Source organism: Anser anser, assembly GCF_964211835.1.
Source record: "Anser anser genome assembly, chromosome: 9".
Lineage (NCBI taxonomy): Eukaryota > Metazoa > Chordata > Aves > Anseriformes > Anatidae > Anser > Anser anser.
The window spans coordinates 13,284,697-13,309,197 of NC_139729.1; the positions used below are offsets into that span (position 1 = coordinate 13,284,697).

At 44.1% G+C, this 24,501-nt stretch overlaps 1 protein-coding gene across 2 annotated transcripts; it reads left to right on the forward strand.

The window, feature by feature from the left end:
• The first annotated feature begins 3,348 nt into the window (after positions 1-3,348).
• On the forward strand, positions 3,349-24,501 carry TRA2B (transformer 2 beta homolog). Of its 2 annotated transcripts, XM_083848841.1 has the most exons (10): positions 3,369-3,506; positions 9,810-10,088; positions 10,344-10,477; positions 14,435-14,597; positions 15,423-15,611; positions 17,035-17,150; positions 18,397-18,480; positions 22,361-22,423; positions 23,197-23,270; positions 24,103-24,501. In XM_083848841.1, exons 4-10 carry the CDS (start codon positions 14,565-14,567, stop codon positions 24,111-24,113), a joined length of 570 nt encoding a protein of 189 aa, XP_083704967.1. In that variant the 5' UTR covers positions 3,369-3,506; positions 9,810-10,088; positions 10,344-10,477; positions 14,435-14,564; the 3' UTR covers positions 24,114-24,501. The 2 variants fall into 2 exon arrangements, with proteins under 2 accessions (XP_083704966.1, XP_083704967.1); XM_083848840.1 differs by lacking the exon at positions 9,810-10,088 and having other exon boundaries at positions 3,349-3,506.

The window sequence follows — 24,501 nt, forward strand, 5'->3', positions numbered from 1 at the left end:
AAGTACTCCACTAAACCATATCGCTAAGCTCTACATCTAAACGTCTTTTAAAGACCTCCAGGGATGGTGACTCCACCACCTCCCTGGGCAGCCCGTTCCAATGCTTAATAACCCTTTCGGTAAAGAAGTACTTCCTAACACCCAACCTAAAACTCCCCTGTCGCAACTTACGCCCATTCCCCCTCGTCCTGTCACCAGGCACATGGGAGAACAGACCAACCCCCACCTCTCTACAGCCTCCTTTCAGGTAACTGTAGAGAGCGATGAGGTCGCCCCTGAGCCTCCTCTTCCCCAGGCTGAACAAGCCCAGCTCCCTCAGCCGCTCCTCGTAAGACTTGTTCTCCAGACCCCTCACCAGCTTGGTCGCCCTTCTCTGGACTCGCTCGAGCACGTCCATGTCCTTCCTGTAGCGAGGGGCCCAAAACTGAACACAGTACTCGAGGTGCGGCCTCACCAGAGCCGAGTACAGGGGCACAATCACTTCCCTAGACCTGCTGGCCACACTGCTTCTTATACAGTAATAATACATCCACCAGCATAGTTTCTTTTCAGGAATGATAGAATGAAAACTACTTGGTGTATCTCATGTGTTTTATCTGTATTTTTTTCAGTTTCTGATTACCAAATCAGAGAATTACTTGCTAATGAAATTTGTACGCGCTGGCACAACACAAGAGCAGTAGGTCTTGTCAGCCATGTCCAAAATGTGCCATTTCAGACCTCTGAGCAAGAATGGTGACCTGTCTGTGGCTGATCAGCTTTGCATAGCTAACAGATAATCATATGCAACTGGAGTAGAGGAAAAATCCACTCCCTCGAGTAATGCAAGATGAGAAAAAATAATTACTTTGACATGTAGATCTTTATGATGTAAAAGGCAAGGTGGTGATGCTCATTCAGGGGTTGATAATAACTTTGGCACTAACTAAGTGAGTAATAAGTGGTAATAACTAAGTGAAATGTGGCTGATATTCCCAACCTAGCACTATTTAAAGCAAAATTTGATGTGGGGAGACAAATCTGACATATACAGATACACCTAGAGGGGTAAATTTGACACAGGGAGTAGGATTTATGGATTTTTTTCCCCATGAATTTTACCTGCTCAGTCTCTTTCCTTTTTACTGAGGCAGCAAAATATTTGAAATCCAAGTGAGGTGGAAATATTCCCGATATGCTGGATTTTTCTCAGATACCATCCCTGTGAACACGCATCCGAGACTGCACACATTCGAGTCCCACATCAACAACATGCAGATTCCCCCTCGAATTCAGATGCTTTCAGCCAAAACCCTCTGTTGCGCATTTTGGGTGAGTATTACGGTTTCTAAAACAGCCCAGAATTTCTAGGTCATGCTCCTGAATGCTAACCGGCTATGACAGCTCATGTCAGATGCCTCTCTCTGCCCGCTCAGTACAGGATGTTCCTTTTTCCCTTTGTTACAAGCAGTGCACAGAGAAAACTGATTTTGGTGAGCTTTTCAGTGATTCAGTAAACTCGGAGGTGCTTTCTGTGACCACAGCCCTCCAGGCCTGCTCATGTACAGCACAGCGTATCACTAACTGTGCCACAAGGCCAGACGACTGCAACACATTGCGATAAAACCATTAAGAAGCAGCATTAAAAAAAAGCTGTGGTATCTTTAAACCACTGAAAGCTGAGGAAATATTGCTCATCTTCCTCTTCGGTTGATATATTCATCTTCATGTTCTGGGGCTGGGAGGGAGAGGGAAGGCAGCCGAGCGGCCTCCAGCTTGTCTCTTCTCATGAGTGTCAAAGGCAATAAAAAGGGAACTGAATCGAAAAACGGAGCTGAATGGCCCCTGGGCGTTTCAGGAGCCATCACCTGGAAATCTGCAGAGCCAGAGCTGCTCAGCACCCAGCAGAGCTCGCCGTTGGCCTAATCGCTGTCTTCACTTTGCTGCCTAACATTTTACTGCTGGAGCCCCCGGCTGCCACCTTTTAAATCTGTGTGGTGAATAACCAGAGAAACAAAAAACCCACCCTTGAAAGACACCAGGCTGTCCAGCTTTCCGCCCTGCTGCCTGTTTAATGGCAGGCTGCGTGCACAGCATTATCCCTGCTCTCACTACACAGAAAACGCCTTTAAGTGAAAAAAGAAATTGTTGTTTTGGTACCAGGTGGAAGCAGTAGCAGAGCTCGATCTCAGCCTTCAGGGGAGGTGTGTAGAGCTACTGGTGCCGCTCTAGGTGACAACTGGGACCGACCACTTTGTTCTGAACACCTCCACCCTCGCACAGCCCCTCTGATTCCAAGAGCACTGGACAAGTCAATGACCGGGGGGCAGTATTTTAAGTAGTGGCAGTTCCCTCAATTACCCGATTTTGGTCTCCCTGTTTGATAGATGCACAGGCAGAGCCACGTTGCCCCCGTAGGGATGGATGATGGTGCTTTACAACCACCGCGTCTTGCTCGTTTTGTGAAGGCAGAATAAAAAGAAATTGGTGCGGCCGCAGTCAGCGGCAGGCAGTGCCTCTGAGGGAGGACAAGGTTTGTGTTTCCCCACAGACGCACTCCTGCACGTTTTATGAAGAAACGACTCGAGGATTGAGCGAAGATGCGGTAATCCTGTGCTGCCCTCGCGTGGGTGTTTTAGAAATAGCCCAATTCTCGTCCCAAACCGGCACTAAACAAGTGCTTTTCAGCACTTCCTCCACGAAACCCCCCGCAATCACAGCGATTTTTTAACCGTTCCCGCAATAAACACCCAGCCTGGAAAGGCGGGTTTATTTTAAAGGCAGCAGGGGACCCCCGAGCGTGTGCCATCTCTGCTCCCTGGTCACGTTTTGGCATCCTGGCCGTGCCTGGGAGCAGCGGGAGGCGGGCAGCCCGGGGGGGGGGGCAGAAGGCAGGGGGCGGCCCCGCTCTCAGCCGCCGGCAACGTCCCCCCCGGGAGCAGCGAGCCCCCAGCCGGGCCATGCTGCGGGACAGGGCGGTCTCTGGAGGCTGCCCGCTGCACGTTTGGCTGCCTGAGGGGGCTGGGGAAGGAGCAGGAGGGGATGAACAGCACGGCCGGGGGGCACACAGGAGGGGGCGGGGGGGGGGGGGAATCCTCGCCTCAGGGCTGGCGGAGGGGGGCGGGGCTTTTCTTCAGGGCGGGAACGGAGGGGGCGGGGCTTCTCGGGGCGGGCGATGAGGGGGCGTGGCTTAACATCGGGGCGGGCGGCGAGGGGGCGTGGCTTCTCCTCGGGGCGGGGCGAGGGGGCGTGGCTTCTCCTCGGGGCGGGGCGAGGGGGCGTGGCTTCTCCTCGGGGCGGGCGGCGAGGGGGCGTGGCTTCTCCTCGGGGCGGGGCGAGGGGGCGGGGCTTCTCCTCCGAGCGGCCGCCGGGGTGGGCGGGGCGTGGCGCGCGCGCGTCTCACGTCACTTCCTCTGCGGAGAGCGCTGGCGCCGGGGACGGTCGGGTGGTGTCGGCGCGGCGGCGGTGTTGGGGAGCGGCGCGGCGGGACCATGAGCGACAGCGGCGAGCAGAACTACGGCGAGCGGGTAATACACGGAGCCGCGCCGCGCCGCACGGCCGGCCCCGCGCGCACACCCCCCCACCCCCACGCACCGCTCCCAGCCGCCGTCCCGCCGCCTGGGCGGGGCCGCGCGGGGAGGCCGCGGCCGCGGGGAGCGCCCCCGCTGGGGACCGGGGCCCGGCTCGGCGCGGGAAGATGGCGGCCGGCGGGGGGGGGGTAAGGAAGGGAGGGAGGGAGGGGGGCGCGCGGCGGGGCCGCCCGGCGCCATCTTGGGCTGGTGACCGGGCGCGCCGAGAGGGACAAAATGGCCGAGGGCGGGCGGGCCCCGCCGCGACGCCTCTGCCCCGCCGCCAGCGTGGCGGGGACGGCCCCCTGCGGCACGGCGGGCTCGGGCTGGGGAGCCCGGATCCTCCGGGATCCTCCGGGATCCTCGCCCTCCAGCCGCCCCGCGATCCGCTCCCGGGCACGCGGCCTCCCCGCGCTGCCCCCCCCGGCCTGCTCGTAACCCGCCGCCGCCGCCTCCCGGTGCGGTCGCAGCCCCGCGTCCCGCTGGCCGGGCCTCTCGTTAAACGCAGGCGCGGCTGCGGGAGTCGCGGGGTGAAGCCGGGGGCGCTCGGTGCTCGGGCGGCGTGCCGGCGTTGTGCGGCCTGCGGCGGGGGGCCTCGGGGGGCCGCCTGGCCGCTAATACCGCAGGCTTGCTGAGCTTCACGTCGGTAACGAAATCCGAGCCGCAGGTGTACCTGTAGCTGTTCCTCCTTTAGTGAATCGGGCTTTGATTTTTTTTATTTTAACTCCTATCACAACAATAAAGTGCGGTCCAGGGGTCGTTACCGTGTTTTGTCTCTCTCAGCAGCATCCTGTAGCTTTTTAGCTTGTTGCAGCATCAGAGGGAGGTGTGGAGGTGGCAGGAAGTTGAGAAGCTAAACCTTCACTAGAGCGCTCAAAAATATTAAATACTAATCTACTAAAATATCAAATAACAATCCTGAGAGAAATTGCTATGCCTTGTAGCATTTTTCTTTGGTGAATGCAGCGCTTTCTTCTTCAGATTCACTCTGCTAAGCCTGAGAATGTGAGTGGTACTGCTTCGAGGAAGTTAGGCTAGAAAAATTTGGTCTCCTGGAAGCTGAAAATGCTAGGTGGGATTGGACACTGAAGGACTGCCATTGAAGAATTACAGACCTGTTCTGCCCCAGTGAATGTCATTTTCATTGATACCGCTTTTAAGAGCGACATGAAGATATGTTTTCAGTGAAGGGAGCATTCCTTCTCGTGCTCAAGATGGGTTCCTGCATGTTAATTTAAAAAGTTGATCTAATTTCTGTCGTGTGAGTCAGGCTGAAAACCTGCTTAAAATGCTAGCATAACTTTGGTAAAGCTTCTCAGGCTAACCTGCATTGTATTCGCAGTGAGGATGAATGCAAATGTTAAAACCGTTACTGTAAAGTCTTCTAGAAACATCACTTTGTAGGGGATGATAGGACAGCAGTTGTCCCCATATTCTTCTCTATTTTTATCTTCCGTGCACTTTTTTTTTTTAAGTCATGGGTGGACAATTTTCACCATGAACAAGGCTTAAAATAAGCTGCATCTGCTTGTTTAGAAGAATGTTATTTCTCTGTAACTGAACTTTTGTGATTCATAAATAGGTAAGTTGTATACAGCATACTTGTGCTCCTAAAACTGAAAGGTAGGACCGTTTAGCTACAAGCCTTCTATTTCAGACTAATCGGGAGTGGCTTTTTGAATATTGTTACCGGTGTTGTATATGGTTATTTTTTGCCTAGTTAAGGCTTATATTTTACTGAGTCAATGGCTTTCTACTTCAAGCTGGAACCACTAAAGTCTCCGCTTTGCAGAGTAGGAACACTGCTTGGGTAAATAATCTAGGATATGACTTTACAACTGTCTGTTAAGCTGTTCCAGGTCCATGCTGCCAACAAGAATTGTGCTCATGAAAGTGTGTTCCTGCTTCCTCCCTTGTACTGCTGTTTGTGTAGTCAGTCAGTCAGATCTGGGAACTGAATCAGCTGAATTTTTTTCTGATTCCCTTTCCAGCTGCGTTGGTTTGCAGACTTGATGGTGTAGCCACAAGTGCTAATGTCAGCACTGGGGATGAAGAAGAAATACCAGGTGCTATCCCAAGTAATGGGGTGTCCCATTTTGGAGACAACGTAACCTTAAACTGACTTCATGGCATAGGTTTAAAAAAAAAAAAAAACCTGTCAAATTATTTTTCAACTCATGCATCATGGTGAGATTAAACTCTAGAAACTTTTAAAAAAAGTGAAGAAACCATAAATTATCCAGTGCTACCAATACTTCAAATAATGGATTTTTGACAGTGCACTGAAGGAAATGGCCACTTTTTAAAGACACTTTTGTTTTCATTCATCACAGTTGTGCTCACTGAAACGTGTGTAATTCAGGCATGAGCAGGTTGGAAAGAAGGGTGGCTGAAGGAAAGTCTTTCTTCTCCGAGTATTTGCAAGCTGCAGCTAGCCAGTCTCATCCTGTGAATGCGTTAGTAATAGCAGTCATTACTTGGTATCTGCCTATCAGAAAGTATTTAATACAGTAGTCTTTTTTTTTTTTTGGTCAGAAGCACTTGAATGTTACAAATACTCATTTTATAGGTCTCCTTCAAGTACTTGGTCAGCATTTTTGGAAGTACAGCCTCTAGTAATAAATTGTGGCCTAAGGAAGCAACGTGGCCAGGTTTGGAACAGCCTGGTTGGTAGCTTGGTGCCACCAAAAGGGCAGGTCCTTCTCTGTGTGCCTCCTTCATGAGCTGAAGCTGGATCTCACCTCTTGGTGGCCGATTCAGTACCCTGAGCAGTCAGAAAACTGCTCCCTTTTTCCAGAGGGGTTGTTTTCCTGGCAGCTCCGCGCACCCAGCTGCTCACCGGGTCGGCGCGGGAGGAAGCCGGGCTTGGCGCCGAGGGTCTGTTAGATCAGCTCTGTTTTCCAGAACACCCTCCTGTCTTTTTTTCGTGGAGCTTGGAAACTGTTCACTAAATCAAAACATTTAGGCATTGCTTAGAGTTTTTTGGGGGCAGATAATAGTTACTGAATGGCACATCCCTGAATTTACCTTGCATTAGTACTGCTTCTTGTTTATAAATCGGCTTTAACAGGGGCCTCGGCAGAACACTGGTGTGTTTCTTGTTCTGCGGGCTGCTGCCAAAAGGGCTTGCTCTGCTTTCCATCTGCGGCACGGATCCCCAGCCCCCAGCAGTGATCTGGTGATCGTGTGCTTCGCGGTGAGAGGCAGAAGCTGTTATTTTCTTGTTGGATCAGCTGCTAGATTCAGTACTAGCAAGGTTGAACGAGTGTTGAGTTAGCCCCCTTGCACATGGGATAAATCTGCAGTCACGTTAGATAGTGCATAATGGGGGGCTCTGCCTTTTGGAAAACAAGTGGAAATTGCTCAATCCCTATAAACTTAGCTTAAATCATACTAATAATTGTATTTGACTGTATTTCAAGTTGTGAAATAACTGAAATCTGTAACCTGCATTCCCATGAAGTTAAGTTGGATTGCAGAAATACCCAAAAAAAAACCAAACCCGTGGACCTCATTCACGTACCTTACAGCTCCTCCTGCCCATGGAAATTTTTATCTCCTGTCCCCAAAATCATTCTGCTGTTGTGGCTTTCCATGCTTAGAGGTTACTGTAACCTGTCTTTACGAATGTGCTCAGAGGTGTTAAAATATCTTCCATGCAGCATTCCAGACTCTTTTTAATATGCCTAAAGTATGGAAAGAATAATTTGGAAACCACAACCCTGGACTTCAGGGCTTCCCCCTGAATTCCAGTAACGCCTGATGACTGGGAAGAGCTGCAGGTGAAGATCAAGGGGTCTGGTGGTTGTTAAAATCTGCACTTCAAAAAGTCAAGCTTAGAAACACCGGCTATTTAATGGTGAGCACCAGCGCTGATCCGCTTCCAGAAGTGTTTGCGTGTAGGTGGGACAAAAGTTTTTCATCTCTCTTCTTCCACGTGTCATGACATGAAATTGTTTTGTCTTTTCTTTTTAAAGCTTAAAATTCACAGAGAGCAAAAAGTAGAAAAGGAAAACACAGTATTCAGAACAAAAGCAAATAGTAGCTGCTCTTCGCTTCAAGCCGAGTGTGGGAGAGGCTTGTGTGAACCCTCAGCGGGCATCAGTACAGTGGGGCACACACCAAGTGCAGGGTTTGCAGGCTCCTGGTGTTACAAAATTTGGGTGGGTGAGGTTTGCTTGGGGGCAGGGTGGGGAGGGTAATGGCTTTGAAACTTCAGGAGCTATTACCAGTCTCAGTAATACCCAGAAAAGGTCAGGTGCAGCAGATCCTTTTGAGGCTGGAAGTGAGGAGGAAGTGATGCAAGCCTGTAAAATGTGACAGAAGGTAAAGGTTTTGGAGAAGGATGGTCCGGAAACAAAACGCGAAGGCTGAAAAACTGGAAGATTTTGTAAAGTTTGAAGTTGGTAGAGGAAAATAAGCCAGCTGTTTAATTTTCTGTTTTAACACACAGGTGTCTTCGGGTTTTTCCTAAATTCCTTCCTCCGATGCTAGGCATCCAGTTTCCACACACATGCCAACGTAACATAGCAAAGATTATCCTTTTTAAAAAAACCTATCGGCGAGATGAAGACTTCAGTCATTTGCTTATGCGAATACCACTTCACTATATTTTTTCAAAGCTTATTGACTTCTGAAAGCTCTGAAGAGGGTCTGCAGTACGCTCGTGGGCAAGGTGCTCCCTGCTGCTTCCCTCCCACAGCACCGTGCGTTCCTCGTGTCCTTCCCAGCCTTAGAGCTTCTGTCCTTGGGCATTGCTCCTTCTGCCTAGCTTGAATCTGCCAAGAGTTATGTCTAGAGAATGGAAGTGGTTTTCCTCTAAAGAACAACATCTTAGTTCTGGTTTTTATCTGTTCTTCAAATCTTGCTTTGTCTAACTCTTAAGAACGCTAAAGGCTTCTTATGGCTAACTTAATGCATTTACTCAGAACTCATCTCCAGGGATTTTTTTTTCTTTTGAAGGTAGTAATGGATTTAGGGTGAACTTGTTATTTGTAACTTAGTTCTCAATACTTGCACTGCCCTCTGCAGGGTTTGTAAGTGTGGTGGCTGTTGTTTAAAACACTTCCTTACACATTTTGATAAAGAATGGGGCCTTGACCAACTTTGCTTTATTTCTGTTGCTCTCGGTATTGATTCAAAATCTGCTTCATCCTGCAAGTTCCTCCACCCCAACTGTTAACAGTGTGGTAGGCAACTGTGAATAGCTAAACGTGATTGTATGTCATATGGAAGTGGTTTAAGCACAATTAAATATCGGTTTGGCTAATGAATTTCTGAATGCTTAGTCCGAAATGCCTATAAAGTTGAGTGTTCAGATTTAAGAGATGTTACAGAGATAAAAACAAGTGGTTTGGAAGAAATTCTGGTAGTCCGATGTTGTTAGTAAGCGCTCCTGCTCAGACTTGTCACAAAATTTGGAATTGTTCGTTCTTAGAAAAAAGACCAAATAGATTTTTGCCGCTGAATTCTAAATTTCCTCTAAGCTCTTGAAATAATACCTCCTAGTGCGCTCATGCCAAGTGTTTAAGCCACGTGACTGAAGTTGAGCATTATACTGCTTCAAAACATAAAAATAAAAGCTGAAAGCGCTAACTAGGTTGGGTCACCACCGAAGTCGGTTAGAAGTGCGTAATAGAGCAGGAGGGCTGTTGTTCCAGCTCAGCGTGCGAGCGCTTTGCACAGAAGCCTGGTTTCGCTCTGGAAAGCTCTCACTTGGAAGCGCGAGCCCCGCGCCTGTAATCAGACTTGCGCGGGCAGCGTAGACGTGAGCGTGCTCGTCAGCGTTCACACCGGGCTTCCAGCCTGGAAGGCTGCCCCCAGGACAACACCAAGTGAAGCCGTGGAGAGACCGAGCACGCTGTGCTTTCTGCATTCCAAATCCCGGCAGTTCGAGGCGTCTCTGGCCGCAGCAGGGACTTAGCTTGGCTTACGGCACTTCTCGTTGATTTTGTCTGAGTGTGTGGCTGACAAAGTATTTGAGTTTCCGAATGCTGGAATCGATCAGTAGACCCTCAGTTGATCTGTTGTGCACTTGCTATTAAATGTAGGCATAAATAGCGAATCCAGTTGCTTAGTGCTTAAAGTTAAACTGAATTGACTGAACCTGTTTATAAAATAGTAGGGAATTCGGTAGATTCAATTCTTGAACTGCATATATAGTAAAAGTCCGCAGAACATTTTTTTTCTAGTTTCAGTTTTGGCACTAGATTTTATCCTGGAGTTTTTAAATATTCTTCATCCTGTTCTTTTTCTATTAAGGTTAATGTTGAAGAAGGAAAATGCGGAAGTCGCCATTTGACAAGTTTTATAAATGAGAATTATTTGAAGCTCAGGAATAAGTGAAGCTGAAATTTGAAAAAAAAGAAAGTGAATGCATGCTAATTATCAGACCAGAAGTCCCACTTGGTAGAATATTGAGCAATTTGTGTGAAGTGGGGAAGATGAAAGAAGTCAGAATTTGAAACGGAAGAATGAAGAAAAGGAATAAAAATGAAGTTAAGATAAGAAGTAATCTGGAATCTGAAAGCACTACGCTAAGTAATTACTAGTCTGTTTATGTGTCCCTGTATATTTTGCTAAACATGCATGCATTATCTGTTTAATAGCAAAAGTATATGCAGGGTAAAGAAGTGTCTACCAGGGAAAAACTTCTTAAAAATCTAGGCAGTTCTAATGCCAACTGCCCGGACACATAGATATGAATTTTTACCATTTATTTCACTGGAGCTTGTTTACAGACCTTAGGTAAACCAGAACTTGTATACAAATTAGGCTTTCAATATCTGCGTGCAGGAATCCCGTTCTGCTTCCAGAAGCGGAAGTGCTCATGGGTCTGGCAAGTCGGGGAGGCACACCCCTGCAAGATCTCGATCTAAGGAGGATTCAAGGCGTTCCAGGTCAAAATCTAGATCCAGGTCTGAATCCAGGTGAGTTTACTTTTTACCTCTTCCTCCTCTTGCAAGTCAGTTGTCTTTGGATTATTTTGTCAGAGATGAACTGAAGTCCTCTGTAGCCCAGTTCTGTTTCCAGAGGTACCTGGTGATCTGTGCACGCGGAATGCAGAGGGACATGTGTGGTTTCTGAATTTGAAAAGCTAAACTATTGAGCTAGAGCTCTCTGCAGCTTTTTTTTGAGAGGTATTCTGCTACATAGGCTTGTATCTCTGCCGAAGGAGTGTGTAGGTGCCCTGCCTTTTAAGTCTATCTTAAAAAAAGGAAAAAAAAAAAAAAAAGGCTAGCTTCTGAGCGTAAAGCGCTAGGAGCTCTAGATCTTGTTTTTTCTATATAAAAAAAAAATTAGTGTATCAGCATATTTTACACTTTAGGTCACCTTAATCTAAAGGTTTTTTTCTACTGGAAGCAATGATGCTTCCAGAGTAGTTGTTGGTATATTCCACGAGAAAGACGCAGATAAGTATAATAAATGTGCATTTCAACTGACGTGTCTTACCTTTTAAGTATGTATTAATTCAACTTGAAAACTAGCAAGCTGAAAAACTTGAGACAGCTTCCGAAGCGCTCAGAAAAGTTGTGGAGAAAGTAGCGTAACTACTGTCATTGTTCCACAAGTGGATGCTGTGGAAATGCCTTTGGAACTGTATCACCAATCCTTACGCTTACCTGTTAAACAGACTATGCAGTGACAGGATTTCTCTTGAAACTGTTAACAGGCTTCTAACTGAGACATAAAATGTGCCGGTAGCCTAAAAATAAGATGATAAACGTCACTGGTAGCCGCCTAGCGTTGGACTTAACAGGGGTGTTGTGTAAGGGGTACGTATTTAAAAAGAAATGAATGGAGAGGCAGCAAAGCATGTAAATGGCTGAATGACGTTATTTTTTTCTGGAGAGTCCAGATAAGTCAGTGCTGACTACGGAAATGAATGTGTTGATGATACCTTTAGTCATTTGTAAGTGTTCAGAGGAGAAAAACAACCAAAAAAAGCTCGGGTTTCAGTGGTGGGGTTTCCAGCTGAGCCGCTCACAATACATTTTTGTGTATGAGCACTGAATTAGGCTTACCAAAGCCTGGGGGTAAGGGTGTGGGAAGGATGACATCTCTGGAAGACATCATGCAGTCACCCATGATAGAAAACAGTATTGAATGCTGTGTTTATCCCTGCTTGCAAGATCAAAATGATCGGTTTAAAAGGCTTTTGTGAGAAGGTAAACACTTAGGAATTTTGACAGCAGAGAAATGGGTTTGTTTTTTCTGTATATTTCAGGCACAGTCACAAGTGTCAGATTATACACTTGACAATCCCTGCAGTGGGAGAACAAATGTCAGGTTAAATGAAGAAATGCTTGGAACTGCTAGCATCAATAGACTCGTAGGACAGCCTAGGAAAGGTCTGGTCCAAACCTGTGTTCAAGACAGTCGGGTGGGGGTTCAGGTAGTGTTCCCAGGGCTTTATCTAGTTGAGTTTTTAACAGCTCCGAAAGGTGGAGACCACACATGTTCCTTGGCAAACCTTTTGCCTTTTAAAGTGGCCAGCGAGTCAGGACAATCCAGCATGCCCTTGTGCACCCTAATCATAACCCCTTGGGCTTCCATGGTCTTCCCAGCAGTGTGCTTCTCACTTGCCGAATAACCACAGTACTACGTAGGAGTGCAATCACACACACAGACTGCAGTCTGAAGTGACCAGACAAATAATTTGTTCTTGCAAGGACTCCTTTAAATAGTACCCGGGCATCTGGCACTTTGCTTTTCGATGAACAACAGTAGATGCTTATGACTACCGTGGCTTCCTGAGCATTTAACAGCTGTCCTGCAAATTCCTGCAGCTGGAAATACTGAAAGTATGTTGCAGAGTTAATTGATTCGTTAGCAGATTTGAGCGGAATTGTGTCAAGGCATGTGTCTAGAACCAATATACTTGATTCTATTTTCAGTGCCATCACTCATCTGGATGTGATCACGAGCAGGTCACCCAACTGGCTCTCACCAGAGATAACATTGTGAGATCTTTCATATTTCGTGGTAGCTTCCATCGCAAATATATTTCTGAGTCACTAGCTTCATAAATTAAACGTTGATTGACGATCAAATCTGTGTCCTGGCGTATTTATCAGTTGGGGTGTGGACATACTTGATTAAAAAGTCCAAAGCTGTTCTTACTGAAGTGTTCATCCGCAGTATAGTGGAAACCCTGTGCAAGCTTGTTGTCTTCAGCTGGTTCTGTGTGTTCATAAAATCTAAACAATTCTTTGCACTTAAGGCAGCAATATAAGCAGTTCCTATTTAAAATAAGCCTTGCTCTCAGTGTTTTGTCTAGTTTAGGAGGGTCCAGCTTTTGTTCATTTTAAGGATGCATACTGTAACCTGGAACATCGGTTCTGTGTTTGTCTTCAGGCTTTCTTTATCAAAGGCTGAAATGTGGCTTTGCATGTGTAGAGCTTCACTTATGTTCTTACTTCATTGTCTTTCTGTAGTGTCTTCCCTGCCTCAGGGAAGTTTTCTTTTTTTTCCTTTTTTTCTTTTTTAGCTTTGTTCCCCCATATCACTTGTTCTTTCTACATACGTAAGGGGTCTACGTACGTAAGGGGTCTAGCTGAAGTCATTTCTCTGGGACATGTGCATATGCTTCAGGTCGAGGAAGACAAAACTAGCTGGCTCGCTTCTGAAGAAGTCAAAGGCATTTTTTTGAGGCCTGTAATGTACAGAGCATGTCCCGCAGTTTGGCTGTGTGGTGACACTTACCTGGTGACAAAGCCTGACAGTGGAAGAAGCTGTTAAATGCTCAGGAGAGTAAACACTGGTTCAGGTTGAGAGCGGCATTCATGCCGGTGCACTGCTTGGCTTACTGTGAAACACGATTCTGCAGCGGTGGCTTCTGGTCTCAGTCAGCTTCCACAAACAGGGGCAAGGCAATTAAGGTGTAAAGAAGGGTATGTAGATTAATATTTTATGACTAAGAGCCTTTGAATATTGAACTGTTTAGTGTACTTCTAAGCCTTGCAGCAGCTTTCTTTGTGGTTGTGTGACATGCAGATTAGTGGCTGCAAACAGCAGACCACGCTCGGGCGTAATATTCCAGTGTAGGTGCCTGCCCAGCTTTTCAGTGAAGACTGCCCGTGCTGGGAGAGCTGAGGGTGTAGTAGGAGGAACTGCAGTGTTTGTGGCCTCAGCTCCACAGACCTGGTGCTGTCAGAGAACGCTTCCAAAGAGAAGTGGGCCAAAACTAGGGAGCAGTTGCACCTTTGCCTAAATACACGTGAAGGGTGAACATGTAAACATTTATGAACAGCTGATGTTAAATAACTATTGAAATACCGTAAGGTAAATAAGCCTACTACCACTTAATTTCTTCAGCCCTCTTATGCACTGTTTCAGATGCGTTTAGCAGATTCCCGTGCTTGTAATTACGCACTCCCAAAAATATATTTGCTTTTCTGTGTCACTGAAGGCAGTGTTATTCTGGAATAAGTAGAAGTGTGCACTTCTGCAATTGTGCATGTTTGATGTGAGGCCATATTTAATGTTTACTCCTGTTCCATTTTTCTGCTAAGTCTTTCAGAGAGAACTCTCTCAGCTATTTTAATTTTACTTAGACGCTACTGTAAATGCTGTGGATATTCAAAGCATACACTATTTCAAACCAAGATATCCTTGTTAGAAAGTTAGAAGCTGATGAGGAATTAAAAGCTAATTGAAGTGGATGTTGAGGTTACTGTTTTGCAGTAGATACACTCTAGAGCATCTACAGTAGTCTAATTGTAAAGATTGAGCGGTCAGTCCTTGAGATTAGTGACTAAATTGATTATGTCTTAATTGTGTGGTACCTACCACAGGTTCTTAAAAAATGGCTGTTTAGACTTTGTGAATATCTGTGTTGTTTTTGAAGGGTCCAGGGAAAAAACACTACCTTTTTTTTTTCTCAGATCTAGATCAAGGAGGAGTTCCCGTAGACACTACACAAGGTCACGCTCTCGTTCCCGCTCTCACAGGAGATCCAGAAGTAGGTCATACAGTCGGGATTATCGGCGACGACACAGTCACAGCCATTCCCCCATGTCTACTCGCAGGCGCCATATTGGAAACAGGGTACGTATGCTACAGAGGAGAGGAGGAGGTGTAAACAGGCTTGAGTATGTCTTGAAGTCACTACGTTCATTCCGTGGGGTTTTCCACAAAATCATTCTGCTTCCTGCACGGGTCTATTTAAAAGATACTGGTGAGGTTAATTGTCATTTGGTTTTTGGTAAACCTTGGATCTCTGTAAGTTTGCCTAGGATTGTGGGGTGAGTTGGTTTGTCTTTTTTTTTTAACATATGCCTTCAGAAGTGGTACCAGTGCAGGCTGATGTCAGGATACGTGCTGTAATAAACGAGCAACTGTATACAGTGAAGGGCAGAGGTAGAACGAGGAGGGAGGATTATTTGACTTTACTTGAGAAAGGCTAGAAAACTAAAATAGTTAATTAAAAGCTGTCTTGATGGTCTCTTTATTAAGTGAGAGCATGCAATCCAGCTTGATTTTAGCTGCTGAGAGTCTCAGTTGACAGAAAGCAATGAATTTCATGCTAAAGTTAGGGGGCAAGTGATAGCTAAAACGAAGATGTGATCCAGGCCCTTCTTTGTATCTGTAGTCAGTAGTCACCCACTCTCTCTGGAGAGAAGACTTCAAGTACAGTAACTTTGCGTGTTCTCATTATAGTTGGTACAGGACTCTGAGAAATGCAAAGTATTTCTGTGAAAGGGGGCTTGTATATCTGTAAGTTTTATTGTAATAGAAGTGTATACTTGCAAATTAATCCAACCTCAATCTAAGCAGTGTGTTGTTGCTGATATTTTGAGGGACTCAAGCTTGTAAAATACCATGCGTTGCAAATGCAAGCATTTTTATTCTGATCTCTCTCTCTCCTCTTAGGCAAATCCTGACCCGAACTGTTGTCTTGGTGTATTTGGGTTGAGTCTGTACACCACAGAACGAGATCTGAGAGAAGTTTTCTCCAAGTATGGTCCAATTGCTGATGTTTCCATTGTGTACGATCAGCAGTCGCGGCGTTCAAGAGGATTTGCATTTGTGTACTTTGAAAACGTTGAGGATGCTAAGGAAGTAGGTTGGGGTATGGGCTGTATGGCCTGTTTGCTGGGATGTATGGCCTGTCCCAGGATGTAGCCTGGGAAAGCTTTCTGTTCGACCTTTGAAGTGGCATAGGAACCTTTTGCGCTAATCCGTTTGGCTAGATGAAATGATCATAATGCAAGCTAATGTCACAGTATCTTATCTTCCCTGCCTTCTCAGGGCCTAAAAAAAAACCTTCGCACCTCATAATAAATGTCAGTGTCTTGGTTCAAAAGATATCTTCTGTGTACCAGAGGAAACAGTGAAAGGGCATGAATTCTGGTCCCAGTGCAGGCTGAGTTGTTGTATAAGTCACAAAAGCAATCTTCAGCCTAGCATGGTGCAAACTGTGCCAGCAAGAAAAAGAAAATAGAAACACATGTTCTCTTCAAATTATGAAATGGAAGTTCTTTCCGAGCTCCACATGACCCTCTGTTTAGTATTACTGCTCAGAGTGCACCAGACTGATATTGCACAGTTCTCAAACGTTCAGGTGCCCTGTAGGAGCTTTAGCATGCATCCTGCTGACTTATGTAGAGCTTCAGAAGGAAGGGGGGGGGAAGAAGTTTTTTATGAAAATAGAAGGCCAGGCAAATATTTCTGGCATTCCTGGTCTCTGCAGGTGACTGCTGGAAACCCTAAGGGACTGGGTGAATCGAAGTGGTGTCGATACCACATAATATATTACCGAGTGTGCTTACAAGTGCTACGGAACGGTCAGGGGAAGGGGAATACAATTCCATTCTTGGGCCTGCCTTGGATGGCACTGTGTCTGTGGGCTCTGATTAGGTTTATCTTCTGCATGAGTTCCAATTCTTACCATCTGGAGTGTCTTTTTTTTTTTTTTCCAAATTCGGCATAAGACTTCCATGGTAGGTTGAATCTTTGAATGTAGGCTATGCTACTTGGCAGAAAAAAAACAGTGGTTTCAGGCTTTTTACTTCATGTTTGCTTATGGCTCTAATATTACTATATTCAGTGATATGGTAGATTTTGAGAATGTCTTTGAGGGGGAAAAAATTAAAAGAGCACTGATACATTGACTTAACTTCTAAGTATATTCTGTTTAATGTTCCATGTTGGAGTAGTTACGATTTCCCCAGACAAGCACTTTCAAAGGCTCCTCTTAATCATGTTAAAAACAGTTAGTGAAACAATTGGTAAATTATGTTCCTCTTAGGCATTTCGTGCAATGTAAGTCACCTTTAAGTAATTACTGAGGCTTATATCCAGCTGGTTAGAATGTCTTAGGAGTTTATGTTCAGTATTTAAGTACGGGGCATATGTGAAATTTAGACTTGGGTCTTAACTGAGCTCTTCTAAGGCCTTCCTAAATATTTCATGCAGTGGTTAGGAACTTGTGTTGGTACTAAAGTTCATACCTACAGCTAATTGTATTTATATCTCTGCTTAGGCAAAGGAACGTGCCAATGGAATGGAGCTGGATGGAAGAAGAATCCGGGTAGACTTCTCCATTACAAAAAGACCTCACACACCTACCCCTGGAATCTACATGGGAAGACCAACTTAGTAAGTTACCTCCTGATTTTTTTTCCTAAAACAAGGTTTTCCTAAAACAAGGGCCAGGTTACATTGTGTCCTGTGTTTTAAAATAAATAAAACACACAGAACACCGCTTGTATATATTCCTTTGAGACCTGTTTCTGTGTGTTTTTCCTAATTTATCAGGCTTATCAGCACATTAACGTGCTATTCTGAAAGTTAGCGTCTACATGTAGTTTGGTATGTGGGCACAAGAAGAACATATATCCTTGCTTCTGGCTTGCATGCTGCGCAGTATGTGGATGTTTCAGTACTGGGAACTAAAATACGAAAATCGTTGATGCCTAATCATATTTTTAACAAGTCTCCTTAGGAAGAGATGTGCTAACACTGGTGTGGCTGTTTGGCAAAGCCTCAGAAAACTAGAAACTCAGCTGATAAAAGAGGTTCTTCAGATCCTTTTTAAAAAGGAAAAACGCACACGGACTGCTATCAGTAGTAATATGCATCTTTCTACTCTTTAGTTATAAGGTGTTAATTTATGTAGCACTTGTCAGAGACTGATGTAGTGTCAGTCTGGATTGCAATAAGCAGAAACCTGTGTTCATTAGTTATGCCAAAACATGAGTTATCTAAACATTTAAGTCTGCAATAAGAATCTTTGTTAATTTCTAAACTATTTCAAGTTGTTTCTGATTAATGGATGTTCCCCTACGTGTTCTGAAACGCTAATAGCTTTGCAAGCTCTAGTTTTCAAGAGTACATCAACAAATACTATTGTGCAGCTTTGCAGTTTACCCTATCCAAAGTGTAAACATTTGACGAAGTTTCCAAGAATGTGAGTTGTTTTCCCAAGTGGTTTCCCAATTGTTTTCCCAAGACTCAGCTTATGGTATTGGTGGCTGTGTAGCTGATGTATTGATGATGTAAGCTTTTTTTTTAATAGAGAAGTTCTTCTAAAATTAGCTTTCTGAGAGTTAAAAGTGAACGAGGAGTTGCCATAGAATGGAATTCCTCATGTGCCTGCAATATCCAAAGGTTAAGAGGTTTCAGACAAGGGAGGAAAGTAGCAGTCTTAAATTCAAGCATTTTAAAAAGCAATGATTTAAGTAGATCTGTTTCCATCTGCATAGGTGGGAAACTCAGCCATCACTTAAACTGCGAGGACAGGAGGTAGTAATTTAAGCCAGTTAAAATGGCATGTACTTGCCTGAATGCACTGCAAACAATGTTTTATATTTTATTAAATGTAATTCTCTTCCATTACTTGTAGTGGCAGCTCTCGACGACGAGATTACTATGACAGAGGATATGATAGAGGATATGATGATCGTGACTATTACAGCAGATCATATAGGTGAGGCACTATTGGTAATTCTGGACTACTGCTTAAACTGTGCTTTCTCATCTATGTTTCTACCTTTAGAAGTATGCCAATATGTTCTTAGGCTCATCTTAATTGTAGTTTCTTCATACAAAATCTTTACCAAGAAGGCTACTTGGTACAAATGAGATTGGTCGGAGATATACTTTGTGCTGTTTAGCAAGAGTTAGTCCGTAATGCTTTTTTCAATCAGCAGTAAGTGTTGAAAAATAAAGTAACATTCTCTGTACTATTTTTTTAAAATAATTATTTGTTGATTCCTCTGTTACCATTAAAATGGTGGGAATACAGGTGCTCATTAATATTAGAGTTTGTGTTATAATGCCAAATTACTTTCTGAGCGTAGTAGAAAAGTAGGAAATTTCAGTGGCCACCAGTATCCCCTATTAACAATGGACATCTCAAGCATTGCCAAAAATGAGGAATCAGAAGTTGGAAAATTACCTGTTCTATACTGGACATTTTCATGAAAAAGCTTTTTTTTTTTTAGCATACTCTTGTCAGGCTGTGTGTAGATGATCTACTTGAAGGACTTGCATATCTTACTTCTGTCTGTCTTCAGTCCAAACTTAAGTTTTCAACAGTAGCTAGCCTCACCAAAAGAGGTGTGAATGTTCAGGTGGCAACATAGATTGTCAGGTTAGTGAAGTTAGTACAGAATCTGTTGAAAATGCGGCTGGTACTTAATTGGTTTTGGCGATAGAGCTAGCTTATCTTCAGCATTCTCCATTTTGACTGCGAAATGAGCTTGTCCCATGTGAAATTCCCAGAATTTGACTGGGATGCTATTAGGTCAGACAGCAAGATGACAATTCATTTTTTCTATCTGTAATTGCCCAGTGTTTAAGAACAATGTCAGTTTAAATGGTTGCGGAACCTGTGTTCAGTACGTGTAGCAGTACTGAGCTGTTCGGCTAGCTGTAATGCGTCGGCGCTGGGTGCATTTGTGACCTCTGCCTGCTGACAACAGTGCATTAGAGATGCGTGCATTTGAATTGTGTTATCCTATTACACCTCAAAGGTGATGCAAATACTCAATTCTGTGATCCTCCTAGCATTCAGTGTGCTCTTCTGTTCCTTCCTACGTGTATAAGAAATATATTCTGTATGCTTACATCGGTATTTGTATGGTGATCCTCAGTCACTGAGGGCAGCTGTCCCTTCTTTCCCCTCCTACTTTCAGACACTTTTTCTTCTTACCTTTAGCCATTCCTTCTGTCTGTTTCTCACCTCCCTGCCTTGCTTTTCTGATTTAAAGCAGGGGCCTTGCTTCTTCAGGTGCTTCAGCCCTGCTGGAGGCAGGGAGGGGTGCTCCACCTCATTACAGTGAATGCAGGAGACACAAGTGTTCTGCTCACGGCTCTGGGAACACAGGGTATTTTCTGCCTGTATCCATTTCCCTACTGTGTCAGCAGCTTTGAGTGTTTTGGAGAACTGTAGCAGGATAAATCTGACAGCATACACCAAGACTTACTGGTTTTGCCTTGCCAGCTGTTGTATGTAGGCTTTCATGAAGTAGCTGTGACACAAAAGTGTATCTTTGACCAAACTTTGTTTATTTCAGGGCACTAGGTGCAAAAACTTGCCCAGGATAGCTACCACTGTCACACTTAATTTACCTGCTGGATTTCAGTTCATTATCTTTTAAGACATTGCGTGAAGCAGCTCCCCAAAATGCTGGGGAACAGAAAACATGTGTCTTGCAACATAGTCTGCTAAACAATCTGTTAAGTGGGGCTTCTAGCTTGTTTCTCCCATTTTCCTTTTTTTTTCCCCCCCCTGGTGGGGGATTGATGTAAACCTTTCAACATGGCAAGGGCCTATAAGGACCATTAGAAGGTGTGGGTCTATGGAGTGTCTGCCGAGAGTTCTGTACTGTTGGTCTTTTTTTTTTGCACTTCATGATATGGATCTCCTTTTTCTTAAGGGTTTGTCAAGGTTTACTGGCTGTCCTTGAAATCTGCTGTTTGTTGCTTGTGTGTTCTTGAAATGTAATTTGTTTGTTGAGGTTATGGTATAACAAAAGTCTTCCGTTACCAGGTGTTTTGTTATCCCTGATGGTGAATTGTGGCTCGGATCTTTGTAAAGCATCATCAGAAGTTTGAATTACTTCACTTCTGGGTGCGTGCTAGTCAGCATAGTTGCAGAGACTGATAGTGAGTGAACGACTGATAGTGAGGAGGATGTGGATTAGGAGAGGAAAAGCAGGCTAGTAAGAAGTGATGTGAGAAGATGGACCACTTCAGTTAGTGTACTAGTTTGTGTAGTGTATTCATGGCTATGCTTTGGTTCAGCGTTTTGAGGCAGTCATGCTCCAGGCGATGTTCTGACCTTCCTGCGTGCTCTCCCATCCTGTCTGTCGTGTGAATTAGGGCTTTGGGGTAGAAATATTCAGGGTATTGACAGGTCCAGCAAGAATGATTTCCATTCCCTGAAAAAAAATTCTCTTTAAAGCTTCCTGCAGAAACTTTGTCTTCTTGGATATTAATGTTGCAGATATTGAAATACAGCAGATAAAGATTGAAAATAAGGCATAAATGCACATGGCTACTTGACAAATGCCATGGTCTGTACCAGTTAAAATACCTACTTCTTATCCTGCAGGTGTTGGTCATTTGAAGGAGAGAGAAGAGTAGTGTTGCATGTAAAAACATGTAGATATAGAGCTTAGTGCCGTGGTTTAATGGTGGACTTGGCAGTGCAAAGTTAAAGGTTGGAGCAGGTGATCTTAGAGGTCTTTTCCGACCTCAATTAATTTATGATATGCCATGGGTGCTCCCTTGACAGGAAAGGGTCTAGGGGGATATATAAACTTAAAATCTGTTTTGTACTCTGCTCCCAGAAAATCAATTGGTAACAATTACTTTGCATTTTCTTTCTTCCTCGCCTGCTGTGTAGAGAAGCCTTAGGGGCATTTTCAGGACAGAGTTCTCATACTAAAACTTTAATTTCCCCATAATTTTCCCCATGTTGCTGTGGGATGCTTAGTCTTGTCTGGAAAAGTGTCTGTAAACTGAAGAATAACCTAAAAAGTATGCACACTGGCTATCTACCAAATGGGGAGAGAGGACATTTGGAGGAAGAAGAGGAAAAAAAAAATAAAATAAAATAGACCTGCTGACTGGAAATGTGGTGGTTTTTCTGTCTTAAAATTACAGCCTCTTTGAGCTGCTGTGAGCCATCTGTGGTGGTCATCCCTGTTCTGTAATGCAAGCTTGATGCAGTCTCCTCCCAGTAATGCTTAGCTGTATCTAAATCCGTGGAGGTACTGGACTGGTCACTAAATATCATTCAATATTACAATCTATTGTTTCAGTTCTGTGCAACTTCTAAGTGAGAAGTTTTACTGCTGTTTTGAAGATGCCCTTATTTAAGCGTGATTAAGTGAAGTGTTAAAACATAAGGGTGTCTCCTTTGCCACTGCCTCAACCTTGAAATCAACTTGCTCGTGTTTCCTCAGGACAGTGAACTGATCTCACTGCTTTAAAAAACAAATAAATAATTGCTTGCTTGGAATGGATAAGCATCTGAGAACAGGAATGCTCTTCGAAGCAAAGGCTCTGTACCAATCTCTAACTGCTGCTTGTTAGAGAGTATGCCGTTGTAAAATACAACATCAGGCAGCTGAGCGTGAGTCCTCTCTTACCTGTTCCTTGCCACTGAATTCAGCCAGCTCATTCCAGTGATGCAAAAATGAGTGTAACGAGGAAGTAACTTTGTTCAGTGTAGGTACCAGATGCTTTCTTGTCTTCACATCATTTTCCTGTATTTGACAATACTTTTGCTTGTATGGCAATCTTTTTATTACTTCACTTTATAAATTTTTAAAATTGATCTGCTTTTGTCTTTGCAGAGGAGGTGGCGGTGGCGGAGGAGGAGGATGGAGAGCTGTTCAAGACAGGGATCAGTTTTACAGGTACAACAGGAAAGCTTTTGGTGTCTGGTAAACAATAGAGATACTCATATATGGTATTTGGGGGACGTTTGAATCCACTCTGGGATAGCTATAAACACACTAACAGCAGTCGGGTGGCTGCTGAATGCTTGCCACTTTGCAGTGAGCAATACAATTAATTTCAAAGGCTCCCTCATCATTATGTAAAGGGGTGAGGTTAGTATAGGGTCAGGTTAGTGCAGCTTTGCACAGGAAAATCTTGTGATCTATGGCAAGAAGTTAATGTCCTGAATGGTTTCCCTGAATGACAATTTAGGGGATTAGTGGAAACAGGCAAGAAAACGCAAAACTTTTGCCTGGATTGGAAGAGTATCGTAGAGTTGAGGGTGGGATTTGCAAGGTGACAGCAGAGAGTGCTGTTCAGATCAACTCTTCATCCAGAACAAGTACTTTAAATTAAAAGTTAAGGTGTGATTTGGCTTACTCTGCTTGTTTGGGATGCTCTTGGCTTGAAACACAACACTTGGACACAGTCAGATGGAACACAAGAGAGCGTATTTCCTTTATTAATCAAAAGTAGTATTAATCTGACTGCTTGCTCAAAAAAAAAGGGTAAGAAAATTCAAATGTTTGCTCTGTTATCCGGTATAAATGTCAATCAGCTCTTCATGTGCTCGTTAGCTTCCCCAGCTATGCTCCTGATAGCAGGATTGAGAGATACCCAATAAAAGCTGCTGACACTCATCTGCCACAGGCTTTAATGAAGGGATTGTTTATGTTGCTTTCTTCCACAGGAGGAGATCACCATCCCCATATTACAGTCGAGGGGGCTACAGATCTCGATCCAGATCTCGATCCTATTCACCTCGTGAGTAGTTACAGCTCTCATGTCAAAAGCAAATTTCCACTTTGCCTGAACTTCTTCCTTAGAGCTTTTCTGTCCCCTAATAACTTCAGTGTGATTGGTTTTCTTTGAACCACGGTTCCCTTTAAAGTTTCATTGAGCAACTGGCAACCTTGAGGGCAGAGCAAATATTTAGTTTGCAACAAAATAAACTAGGTAATACCACTTTTTTAAGAAAAAAAAAGTCTGAAGTAGCACTTCTTTCTTGGGAACCCAGTTACGACAGCACTTTGTAGCAGGTTGACAGTTTGGTTAAGTCTAGGACAGCAAAGCCAAATTGTCAGTCCTTGCAGGTTCTGATACTGGAACTAAAATTCCTGACAAGTTGCTGAAGAGAAGGCTAACTGAATCTGGGATCTAAACAGTGCTCTTCTCCAAATTGCTTATCTGTATGAAGGATAAAGCTGCGTTTTTGCAGAAAGCTAATAAAACACAGTAGCATTCCTAGCATGATCCCTTTGTAATGGATACACATGGAATGAATAGGTTCTGTTCTCATGTTTACCATTTGTGTCCAGATGAAAATAAGTGTAACTGCTTTTCCTGATACACAGGGAAACTAGCTTCAGCCCCTGTTACAGTGTGTATTGCATGCTGAAACATCAGCCAGAACTGGGCTTTTTCTTCAGGAAGGAACTTAGTGACAGAAGAGTACTGATGTCGTACTTTGTCGTAGACAAATCACTGGGCACTTGAATTTGCAGATTTGAGGCACATTTGTAACATTAGACATGGAACTTGTAAAATCTGTTGATACTTGGAGTCTAATTGTATATATTGTTTGTTTTTTTTTCAGGTCGCTATTAAAGCATGACATGTAGAGGAATTTCTAGCTACAGCCTTTGAGTTGAAATTGCAAGTTTGTGGACAATATTTTTATTGTCTCTTCTGTTTAAACAAGTGAACAGTGCCTAGTGAATAGGTGACTTACACCTTTTATGAAGACTACTTCTGTGATGTTAAATGCTGTTTCATTCTGCATATTTGTGTAGTTTGGTGCTTTGTTTCAAGTTGTGTTTTGAAAGGAGTATGTTTTGCATGTATTTTTTTAGTCTCAATTTTGACTCCTGAAAGGTTTCTATTGTAAAGACAAACTGTTCAGTTAGTTTTTTCTACTGATTCCAAGGTATTCTGAAGATCAAAACCTGTGTAAAATGCTTTCAAAAAGTGAAAAATAAAATAAAAAGAAGTTTGA